Source organism: Cyprinodon variegatus, unplaced genomic scaffold (assembly GCF_000732505.1).
Source record: "Cyprinodon variegatus isolate N-32 unplaced genomic scaffold, C_variegatus-1.0 Scaffold123, whole genome shotgun sequence".
Taxonomy (NCBI): domain Eukaryota; kingdom Metazoa; phylum Chordata; class Actinopteri; order Cyprinodontiformes; family Cyprinodontidae; genus Cyprinodon; species Cyprinodon variegatus.
This window is the reverse complement of record NW_015150576.1, coordinates 680,856-693,398: the sequence shown is the minus strand read 5'-3', so window position 1 is coordinate 693,398 and position 12,543 is coordinate 680,856. Positions and strand designations below refer to the sequence as shown.

General features: G+C 36.4%; 1 protein-coding gene across 4 annotated transcripts in view; it reads left to right on the top strand.

The window, feature by feature from the left end:
• The first annotated feature begins 9,586 nt into the window (after nt 1–9,586).
• The window catches only part of pou6f2 (POU class 6 homeobox 2), a 114,967-nt gene continuing 112,010 nt past the window's right edge, over nt 9,587–12,543 (top strand). For 2 of the 4 annotated variants that reach the window (XM_015375662.1, XM_015375659.1), the window contains exons 1-2: nt 9,587–9,876; nt 10,640–10,827. In XM_015375662.1, the coding sequence (XP_015231148.1) occupies nt 10,656–10,827 (172 nt within the window). In that variant the 5' untranslated portion in view covers nt 9,587–9,876; nt 10,640–10,655. Of the gene's footprint in view, nt 9,877–10,472; nt 10,524–10,544; nt 10,828–12,543 lie in introns of those variants that run through there. The other 2 variants (XM_015375661.1, XM_015375660.1) reach the window with 2 other exon arrangements.

The following is a 12,543-nucleotide window of genomic DNA, read 5'->3' as shown; positions in this document are numbered from 1 at the left end:
AAATAAATAGAAACCAAATATATGGCAAATCACTTTTTAATTCCCACCATGCAAAGTAAAACTTAAACTACTTCAATTCACATACAAAAACAGGAACAGATAAATATTTCCTTTCAGACATTAAGGAAATGTATGCAGTAATAGTTTCTGGGTTTAAATGAATAATTAAGGTGAATTTTTCACTGTTGATTTTTTTTCATAATTAGCTACTGTGATGGTTTTCTGTGACAGGATTTGGCTGAACAAATTTAAAGAAATTGTGACGTTTGTTTCCTGTCACTGTTGATATTTTACCCACATTATATTCAGTTTGACCAATTCTTTCTATATGCTCATGGAATTAGATTGACATGAACTAGAGTCTTTAAATGTTTTTTTTTCTCCTGAAATTCTTAGGGTGTCATGATCTGAGAGTAATATCAGATATCATTCTGATAGTAGCCAAAAAATTTGTATTGGATTATATCAATCGAAAAATCTCCAATATTTGGCATTTTGATTGAAATATTTGCTTCTATTTAAAGTTTCTGCAACTTATTTGCAAATATTACATTGGTCAGTTGTTCTCATAACTATTGTTTTTTACTATTTTTAGTAATATCACTTCATCAAGCCTTTTCTAACATTCTAAAGTATAAACTAAGTAATAAAATCATAATGCTTTTAGTGCTAATATCGTCTCGGGTAAATATTTGTATTGTATCGGAAATTAAAAACTTGTATCGGGGAAATCCTTAATTTACATACACTGTTTACGAGAACATCACAAAAATAGAAAATTTTGAAAAAAGAGATATCATTTTCACTCATTTCAGAAAGATAAACTATAATCTTGGTGGGTATTGCTTACACTTAATGAAAACCCAAAATTCAGTGTCCTAAAGAAATAGAATATTGTGAACATTTTTACTCAAAAACATTATCTGAGGTTTTCTGAGTCTCAAAATTGTCGTTCAGTCAGAGTCAGTAGGCTTTACAACCATGGAGAAGACATTCCCTCTACGGGGACTATAAGTCAGAAAAGAAAAATTAGCATTTCATTTAGTCTAGAAGTCATGTTCTGGAGAAAAAATCCAGAGTGACGTGTTAACAGCAGTGGTGTCAAAAGTACTTAAGTAGAAGTATAGATACTGCAGTTTAAAAACACTCTGGTAAAAGTTGAAGTATCAACTTGACATCTTTACTCAACTTAAAGTATAAAAGTATAAAGTAACCTTTAAAAAAATAGCCTGGTGCCACTATATGAATTGAAAACTCAATTTTTCAACTATTTCGAACTGTTCTTTTATAAAGTCCAAGTTAATGAAGGACATTTTAGAGCGCTTCCTTCTGTGGACAAGCCTTATAGAGTTACTGTTTTTATTTCCCAGCAAGACTTGGTACCTGCCCCCACTGCCAAAGGTAACAAACACTTGTTCCATGACTATAGTGTTACTCTGCATGACTGGCCAGCAAAGTGGCCTGACCTGAAGCTCATTGAGAACTATGTTTTATAAGGATACCAGACCCAACAATGTAGATGCCCCGAAGGCTGCTATCAAAGCAATTTGAGCCTCCATTACACCTCAGCAGAACCACAGGCTCATCGCCTCCATTCCACTTATGCTATTAATTAAATATTTCACATAGACAAAGGTCCAACCAAGTTCTGACGTATATATGCTATTTTGATGTTAGGTTGTTTTATCTTTCAGATTTTTTTAAATTTGGATTTTCATTATCTGTAACCTGTGATGATCGTTTTTACCCGAAACAAAACACAAAAAGGGTTAAAAAATATTTCATAATGAATCAATGTCATGCATGATTTTCACTTTCTTCAATGACAGAGTTGTGATTAAATTCACATTTTTAAGATGTGCCTGTATTAAAAGGAACATGGCTTCTGTCACTGACTGACAATCAATTGTTTCAAGTCAGTAACTAAAACAATATCTATATGCTAAATGAAAATAACATTTGGGAGAGACTGTCAAGGCTCAGAACATTCCCAGTATTCAAAGCAAGACAGACATATTATTCAAAAAGCGTTTATGTAAAAATGATGGATTTGTTAATTCCTCATCATACTCAAATAAAAGGATGGTCATAATCTTAATACATAAAAATCTCCCTTTCACAGTTTTAGACACATTTAAAGACACAGAAGGAAGATTAATCTTGATTAAAGGTACTCTATATGGAGAGAGTTTATAGCTGTAGTGTACACAGGAAAAAGTCCGGAGGTATTTTACTGAAGATAGATGTTAGCAGGGTCAATTGAAAACTGATGAACGGATTTTACCAGAGGTGTGCCTCATGCCATGCTTTATTTGAATTTGGTAATCATCCAGATAATGTGCAAGTTTAGTTGTTAGTCATTTGGGGCAAAATGTGCTGCTTGGCAGAGGTCTGCTCTCTCCGAGTGCTTTTCTAGTTCTTGTACTGAAATTGTCTATAAAGTAACTCAGACAGGAAAAAGCCATTACACCAAACACAACATTAAAAGCCAAGTTACAGTTTGGTAATACATATATGGACAAAGAACTTTACATCTTTAGGCACATGCTATCGTCTGATGAAACAAAAACGAAAGTGTGGCTCCATGATAAGCACAGTCACATTTGAAAGGAAAAAACTGGAAGCTTGTAAGCCCTCAGACACCAGGCCTGTGATCTGAGAAGCCATGGGGCGGCGGCCTCATGGAGAGTAATGATGAAAGGAAAAATGCTTCATGAGGAAAGAACCCATTGTGGAAACATCTGGTAAGATCTAATGACATCATCTAGAAGGTTAAAGCTTGCTTATAAATCATAAACTATATTATAAATTATAAACTTTAAATAGACAGTAATGCTCAGCATCTTGGCAAATTAGTAATAAAATGGTTTAAGAAAAAACAAAAGTCAGTCTTTTGCAGTGGCCATCTAAAACCTCCTATATTCAGCTCCACATCAGTTGGCAGGAACAACCCATTGGGAGAAATAAATAAAAAAAACACAGTAAGCATTTTACTGATACACTTAAAAAGACAGTTTGTACATATGCTACTGATATATTTACACTTCCAAATTCAAGGAAAGTAGAAACGTTAGCAAATAGAAATGATCTTGGTTGCATTTAGTTTGACCACAATGCCGATGAATTGAAATCAGAGGAGTGGAGTCACTAGGTATATTTACTCAGTTACCTTTATTTGAGTAACTTTTTGAGAAAAAATACTTTTAGGAGTAGTTTTACAACATTATGCTTTTTACAGAATCATTAGTCTTACTTGAGTACAATTTCTGGTTACTCATTTTGAGTAATTTCTATCAATGAAAAGCTTATTTAAACAAAACTTCACCGGAGAGGTACACCCCTACTACCTAACTTTACATTTTTAACCCATTTTTAAAATAGTACATCAGTTGTTATGTTCCTGAGTGGTTAGCAGATCAGTTACTCAGTACTTTAAAGTTTTCTTGAATAGCTGCTACTTAATTTTGAGTAAAAATGTGACGTAGTAGGGCCACTTTTACTTGTGTACAGTTTTTGGGTACTCTACCCACCCCTGCTTCAAAGTACTTAGGTATTCATAAAGTGGAAATACAAGCTATTATGATGGAGGCATAAGTAGCGACCCAAAAACTTTTCTGATATTTATAAACAGTTTCAAAGAGAAATATAATAAAATTGACTTTATATAGTCTAAATGTCCAGATAATTTGACTTATTTCTTATTAATGCAACTTCTAATTTACCTCAACACTACGTTATGTATATTTGCAGACATTCCTGAGCAAGGTGTTGAGAGAACCCTTCATATATTGGTCGGCTCACCAGCTCCTTTGTCACGCCGCTGACAGCCATAGTCCAGATGAATGCCAAAGGTATGATTTGCCTCTTCTTTACTGAGATTGTCTCGCAGCTTTGTCTTGCCTCATCCATCCTCAGGAGAATCCTAATGTACTGATACAGAGAGGGAATAATTCTTTTTTTTTTTTTTCTGTACAATCTGCTTAGCAATGATTTATTGATTGCTGCTTCCACCCTTACGGAGAATTACCAATCCTTTTTGGGAAATCACATTTTCACACCTTTGACGAGTGTGTATGTGGCGCAGGTCTCCAGAGACAATGTGAGGGGGAAACTGACTTTGAGGAGCAGCTATGTTTGAATCTCAGCCGTGTCACCCCTCTGCTTCCAGTGGTTAATGGTTTTTTTCTCTGGCTCGCTGACTTTCTTCCCCTTAATCACTATTTGGAGTACTTGGTTTGTAAGTATCCCCTAATTTCATATGTGTTTGTTCCTTTTCCAACCATGAAAGCACACCGTTCACCTATGATGATCACAGAGAAGCCCCTCTAAGGCATAAGCAGCTCATAAACAAAAAAGGAAAATAATAAAAAAACAACCCTTGCCCACATAGGAGGAGTCATATTAGTGGACTGAAAGCTTTGATGCTCCAGAATGTCAGCGCCACGGATCGATCAAGCACAAAAACACACACACACACCTGACCAATCAGAGGCGCCTATCCGTTGTGGACCTGCTGGGCACGGCGGTTTACAAGCTTCAAAGAGCTCCTTTTAATACACTGCTTTGATAGCCCTCAGCCTTCACTGGCCCACCGACTATCCACTGGGGAGCATTTTAGCTTTAGTGGGGGAGAGAGGCATAACTGTTGATCATACTAACAAGCTAAAAAAAAAATAAAAAGAAGTATATATCACCTAAAGTTTTGGGTATTTTCAACATTTACATGTTATTCTAAAACCAGATAAAGAGGAATTGAATAAGCAAGTTTTCAACACAATATTTCCAAAAATGCATCTTTGGTGTAAACATTTCTGAAATTACTGATCATAAGTAGAGTCTAATACATTAGGAGTTTTAGTGACATTTGTAGATCTCTATGCACGGCTCAATCCAAATGAAGTTGGAGACAGAGAAACAGTTTAGTTAATAACCCTAAGGGGGAGACAAACCATCATCTACCAAATCACATTAGGAATCAACATATCAAACTACTGATCCAGTGCAGCAGATTCACCTAAATATAAAACAATTTTAACTGTAGGATTATTTATTATTATTATTATTTGTTTTAATAAAAAAAAGCTTGTATCTGTTAAGTTATTTGAATACATTTTGCCTTATTCACATATCTCATTTCTGGTCTTTTGGCATTATCACTTCAGGTTTGTAGGATAAGACTTTTAAAGAAATAGCATCAATACGTTGGCTTTATTTGTCATTTATTGGTGCATTCACCTAAGCCAATTTGGTAATCTGTCCGTGTCGAACACTTCACATGGTAGAGTAACTTCAGAATATGGCTGCTTATTGCTAACATTCTCTCTGCAAACAACATTTAAAAAAGGATATCAATTCCTTTTTTTTAGTTGTTAGGTCAATTAGCCCTGCTGTGTTCCCAGTCTGCTGACGAATACTGAGATCTAAAGCAGAATAACAAGTTCACCGATACTACTTCTGCTCAAAGTTTTTTTTTGAGTGATTCTACTTGGTGTTACAGCTAAACAATTAGGAACACATGCTTTTCTAAGTGCTGTTTGATTTTTTTTTTTAAGGGAAGTATATTTACACTGATTCTTATCATGGAAAAGAGGAACAGCAGGGCATCTATTCATGAAATGAAATATCAAAATATTGATTTTTTTTAACCTGATATAATTTTTTCTATGAAACAGGTAAAAGTGGGCTAAACAACAACAACAACAAAAAAAAAAAAACTGAAAGTATCACTTAAAGTTTGGGGTATTTTCAACATTTACATGATGTTCTGAAAACACATAAAAAGAAATTTAAAAAGCAAATTTTCAACAAAACATTTCCAAAGAGATGCCACAGTGAAGTATAGAACATTAACTCAAGTAGAATAAACTTAAATAATATTTTTAACACCTTGATTGATATTTTTAACAGCTAACATCAATATATATATTTTTTTTATTGGAATGCCAACAACAGCTTAATTGGTAAAATGTCATTAAAATACTTTGAATGAGCAAAGGAAATGGCTTCCTCTCATTAATGCAGTGCAGGTTTTTAATGCGACAAGGTGAATCTAAAATAGCAATAAAAAGGGTTTGTTTTTTTGTTTTGTTTTAAACTGAAATCTCCTTTTTGGTGCCTTTCAAAATGGGGCAGCACTGATAAGACCACCAGCGCTTTGCAGGGATATCTGATGACACTCAGTCCCCCCACCCCTCTACTACTTATTCTGCTGCCACTGCGGGTGTGAAGGGGGGGTTAGAGTGTTTCATCCATTGTATGCAACATGTTCCTAAGTTATGCCTGAACTGAGAAGAAATGAGATCATCCTTGTTCCCCCATATCTTTTAATTTCGATAAAATTGTACATTTAAAAAGAATGTATTACAAAGGTAGTCATCCTCAGTGAACCTTTTTCAAATTCTGTCCCATTAAAGCTACAAACTAAAACATGGTTTACTAGGAATTGTTGGATGGGCACAAAATAGTGTAGTGCAGGCCTGATGTATATTTTTATTCAGCCCTATTTCTTTCCTCATACTTTTACATGCATTTAAGTGCAACCAGCTGGTCTGGTTAAGAGAGTCCACTAGTGAACAAGTGCGTAATGATTAGAATAGAATAAAATTCAACTTTATTGTCATTGCACTGTCACGAGTACAAAGCAACGAAATGTGGTTTGCATCTATCTAGAAGTGCTATACAGGATATTATATTATTACAGGTGTATGTACAAGCAAAAACTGATAAATAGGGACTGTAAAAAGTTGTTTATAAATATAAATATGAATATGGGAGCTACATGCACAGATTACACAGATTATACAGAATATACAGGAAGGTTAGGAAAAGGATTATATATGTATTAGCTGGTTTATAATACAAGTTAAATAATGGCAGATAAGATTTACAAATTATATACAGATTGTATACAGATAGTGTATGTGTGTGAGGACAGTCCATATGTTATTATTTCTGTCAAATCCAGTGAGATTAAATGAGCCCTTGGGCACTATCAATAAGAACAGATTTTGTTAGAGATAATAATATAAATAGTTTGAATTTTAGAAAAAAACTGTAGGATATTAAAGATGAAGGAAGATGACAAAGTACACAATGAATAAGAGTGGAAAAAGCAACTTATCCAATGCTAGAATTTAACGTTCAAAGATGTGTTAAACCTCTATGGTTTGTGATCATTCTAAAATCTTCATGATAGACTTTGTTAGGAGCATTTTAACACCCTGAGGTGACTTTGATGAACTACACCTCCACAATAAATAAAGGGACAAAAAAGTAACTAACATAACAACATATTCTCATTATGAGTGTGTATGAAGACGTTTTTCCTCAAAAAACCACATCAGTCGAGTGTGCTGGCAGACAGAAAAAAAAGCAGATCCGCGGACGCACGTAAAAATGGGAAAAACAGTGCAATCATCACTTATTCAGGTTTCTAACTATCTTGCTTGCTGTTTTATATCTTAGGGTTAGGGTAAGGGTCAGGGTTAGGGCTAATTGTAATTTATATTCTATATTCGTGAATGGTGCGTCAGATGCGCATGTGCATACGACGAAAAAAACGTCCAAAACGTACAAAATAACTTTTCGTACGATTTCACACGCACTCATAATGAGAATAGGTTGAACATAAACCTCTTTTCTTTGCGTATAAAACAAGACTCAATTAGGAAGAAAAAAACTATTTTTAAGTTGAGTTATCACAGCCTTAATCAGAGAAGCAGCCAAAAGACTTATTGGAGGAGCTGCAGAGATTCACAGCTCAGGACGGGGAGTGTGGTCACAGGACAGTTACTATTTATTGACTCTAAAAAAGCTAGCTTTTAAGGAAGAGTGGGGAAAACAAAGCAGAACACATCCTGTTTCCAGTTTAATGGGCTCAACAGGAAACATGAAAGAGTTGCTCTGATCAAATAAGTCTAAAATTGGTCTTTATGTCTAAGGTGTGAAGTGCTTCATCTGGTTATTAATTTGGCATACTGTAGCATTCTCATGGTGACACATGCAAGTTCTGATTTTCAGATTATTTTCAACAGAAAAACTACAAAACCAGAGATTATTTATTAAGGAGTGTTGGCCTGGTGGGTTAGAGCTGTGTGCTCATGCTCTAAGAAGGTTGTAAGTACCTGGTTCGATCCCCACAGCCTCCACTGTGGGTTCCTGAGCAAAACCCTTAACCCCAAACTGCTCCCCGGCCACCACATAATGGCAGCCCAATGGTCCCCAATGGAAAAATGCAACAAAATTCCCCATTGTGGGACAATCAAGGGATTTACATTGTTTTCCCTCCACTTTAAAGTTCTTCCTGACTTATTGAAGATCTATCCCTGTGATGTTGATATGATAAAATATAAAACATAACTTAAAGGAACATGAATACTTTAAAAAGAGTACACCCTTCTGATTGCAAATATTAGTATCCCTTTTTGTTTATTTTTACAACCTCAATAACATTGAATACAGCTCATCTTTGGGATATAATTATCTGCTGTATAAGATGGTGAGAGATGTGCTGCCCTGTTATCCTGCAGCCTTAGAGGCCAGAGGAAGATTAGAGCTGTGATCTCATTCCCAGCACTTGTTTGGAGTCTGTCAGGAAGAGAAATGCCAGCATTAGAGAGGTACCGCCACACTCCTGATATGATGAAATAAGGAGGAAAGGGGAAAGGGAAAAAGATGGAGGGATGGACAGAAAGGACCATGCCCTTCTCTGAAGTGTCAGTAGCTTGTTTATTCTATTTTTCATTGTAGCTGCTGGGGCAAAGATTCCCATATTTCCTTTATATCCCCCCACCCGCCCATCCACACCCACCCACCTCCTGACAAAAAACACAGCTCTCATTTTTTATAGGTCTTGCAAACCCTCATGCCCTAGTGAAAATTACATTGTGAAACGGTAGAAATCTCCGGGCTGCCTGTGCTCGCCGCTGTCCCTCGGAGCTTTCAAACAGTCAACAGACTGTGAAGAATAAATAATAAAAAACTATTGATTATTTTGATGACTGCAAGATTCAATTAGGTATTAATTTTGCCCTCCAGTGGACCTATCAAGCAACTCAAAGGAGAGGCGGGGGGAGGGGGGGATTGTCCCAAACGCATGCAGAGCGCGGCCAGGCTCAGACAGAGGAGAAAATGTGTTTACGGCGGCGGGCGGAGAGGCGCATCGATGTGCAGCGTCCCACATTTAAGTGCTCCACAAATGAAGCCCTGATGAGTAGTGACATTGTTACCAGGGATATGAGTATTGACCAGTCGGCTCACGGATTTTAATGACAGCTTAAACTACTTCTATTGATTAACATTTTCATAGATTATCATGTGTCATATCAGAAAGGGCAGATTGCCGTGATGGGCACATTAAAAAGGCCCCTCTGGGCAGCAATTCATCGACCATCCTGATTGACGCAGGGGATTGTTGATGTGAGCAAGGGGGGGAATAAGACCCTCACCCTCCTCCTTTTTTTTTTTTTTTATCTGTGCTTATATATACATGCCGGTCACCTGTGCTTTGCTTAGGCACATTTAGGTTGAACCTGATTCATAAATAAGAAAGAGGCCCGTGGTGGTGCTGCTCCACGTCTGCGCCTCTGAGCCTGAGGTGGGGTGAACACTGTCTGAGGAGCTTTCTAGTCAGGAGACACAAGGGGGAAGAGACAGAGGGAGGGAGAGGAAAAAGGGAGGAGGTGACATCTTCAGGGGTTTTCTTTGGAAGTTACCTCAGGCTTGAACGTGTGCTGGTGATTTAGACGCAGAAAGGTTGAAGAAGCTCCTTCTGGTTACGTGGGAGGTACATCCTGACTGCCGGCTTGTTCTGTGGTGGCTCTTGCTTTGAGCTTTCTATAACCTCGTTTTTCTCATTCTCATCTGGAGCTTTGAAAGGTAGGAAAAGTTCTCAGGAGAGCTTTTATTTTTCTTTTTTTTTTTAGGTCATTCTGAAATTAAGTTTGGACTATTTCAAATTTGTATCATGATGTTTGTAAAATACACTTTCCGTTAATAAAGTGTCAGTTTATTTTCCACTTGACTCATTTGTAGATAATCTAATCATTCTGTATTGTTGTTTTCTGATCTGGCAATAAAAATTAAAAACAATTGGCTGATTTTAATTAGGCTTTAAGTATGTATTGCTTTATAATCTGATGCAAGATATCACCTTTGATATAACTTTATGTCCCTAAATATGCACAAATTGTTGTGATCACTGTATTATAGTTCCCTCCTTTTCAGATTTATTTATTTCTCCCTCCATTGTAATTAGTAGGTATCTGTATGCTGAAGATGAGGCACATGTCAGTTAGGGATGTGCTGTCGGAGATGAATGTATCCCAGTTTCAGGACTGTAGTGCGCGATGGTAAAGCCACGAGATCCGTAACAGCTCTTCACCAGGCAGCAGCCGGCAGGATCAGCGGGGTAGCACCAGTCTCGGATAAAAGAGGGAGCCAAGGAGGGGAGGGAGCAGGAGAGAGAGAGGGAGAGTGATGAGTGAGCAATAGGAAGGTGAAGCTTGGGTGGAGAGAAAGAGAGAGTGAGTAGAGACATAGAGAAGGAGTCGCTGAGGGTGAGCTGCTCAGGCAATCTAACCAGGGGCTTTTTCTCTCTTTTTTTCCCCCTCTCCTCCCTGTTTCCCACCTGGTCTCCCAGCTCCCATCAGGATCCGATGATTACAGGGCAGCTGAGCAAGCCGCTGCTCTCCCTGCGCAGCGACATGAGCGCAGCAGAACTCCGGGCAGACGACAAAGCAGCAACCCCAGAAAGCGATTTGAACGACGAACCCCTGCTCCTGCCCTCTGAGGCCACGGACAGAGAGGGCACTCCCAACAAGCTGTATGGTGAGTCCACTTTTATCTCTGTGTTCTCCTCTGCTGCTAACATGCCGGCTTACTTCTGACTGAGGTCCACTTTGAGTGGGAAGGCAGACCTGCAGGAGATGGGACAGGTGGAAGAAACTAAGCGCATGAATGAGTAAGCTGAACTTTCTAAGAGGTTCATCATAAAAGTGCAGAAACTGCTCATTTTACACAATTAAACCCAGAACTTAATATTATAAGGATGGATAAGTTTGTATTAAGCTGGCTACACCCTAAAAAATAATAATAAATGTAGCATTATGTTAATTAGGATTATAATTTTCTAATAGTTTAGTTTTCCTGCCATTGTTAATATTTTGAATCAGCAGATGCGTAAATCTTTAAATAAACATTTTAAACTGACTTTAAAAAGTAATTCTGTGCATCAGAATAATTTCCTTTAAGGCTAGCTTTACAACTTATCAAAGTTATGCTGCATAAAGTCGTTGATTTTTTTTCAATAATAAACAGGAAGATAAACAATTATGACTAAAATGTATATTAAAAAAGTTATAAATTAGTTCTGAACAATTTCCAAATCTCTTCTATAAGTAGATTTAATGTATTCATTAAATAATTAGAGTTTTTATTGTTGTTCTCGAGCAAATATATAATTTTCCTACAAGTTGTCCAGATTAAAAATTGTATAAATAATTACATAATTTCTAAACTCTATATTTGATTTTTTTTTTTTGTTTTATCTGCTGAACTAATTAATTAATCCATTTTGAATATGTGTTGAAATATTCTCTTTTTCATTAATTAGTCATGTGGATTGATTCAACCCTGTTATGAATCAATAAACCTAATGAATAAATTAATTATTTTGAAGATCTAATTACATTTTTAATAAAACACATTTAAAACCTCAGGCCTCTTTTTCTGTAACATTCACAAGAAATAAAACCAGACCAATGAAATGTATTGGTTCTTTTTATTAATATATAACTAATATGTGCTGAAGAGGAAAATCTATTGTTTTCCTTCTTATAACAAGAACATGTTAACCATTCTCATGTGAGATTTTATTTTATCGATGTCAGATTATTTTGAAAAGAGAGTAATTGTCAAATAGAAATGCTTGGAAAAGAAACCTAAAGCAGTTATAGAGCTCTAATGTTTTAAAATTATTTTCTTAATTGCCTTATATTATGTTGCTATGGATAATAATTGACAAGGGAAAAGAGCCTTTAAACAGCTTTTCCACAATACAATTCTGCAAAATAAAATGCCCATTTTATTTCCCGATTGGAAGTTGTGCACATCCCTGCTCATTAACTGGTGTAAATGTGTTCTTATAATGTGTCAATCTGGGTTTGGGGATGGGATTAATAATGGGTGTTTATTCTGAATTTACACCACAGTAAATGGTGTGGGTTTTTTATGGTTTGTCAGGATTTATTGAAAGTTGTTGAAAAGACTCAGTCTCTGACTGTGTGTCTGGGTGTGTGTCTGGGTGTGTGTGTGTGTGGCTGTTTATGTTGTGTGGAAACTGGCAGAAAGTATACCAGAGTTTCTTTGGATTAAGCTTGCCATATATTGGAGCCTGAAAAATAAACAAAAAATTTGGGAGCAGTAGAAACAAATATCCCTCTAACTAATAGCTCAGAGTTTAGCACTCAGTTATATTTCCCAAATAACTCCAGGCTAGTCCTCTAAACAAGGACTGCACGCTGCAGGATTTGTCTTGAATGTATT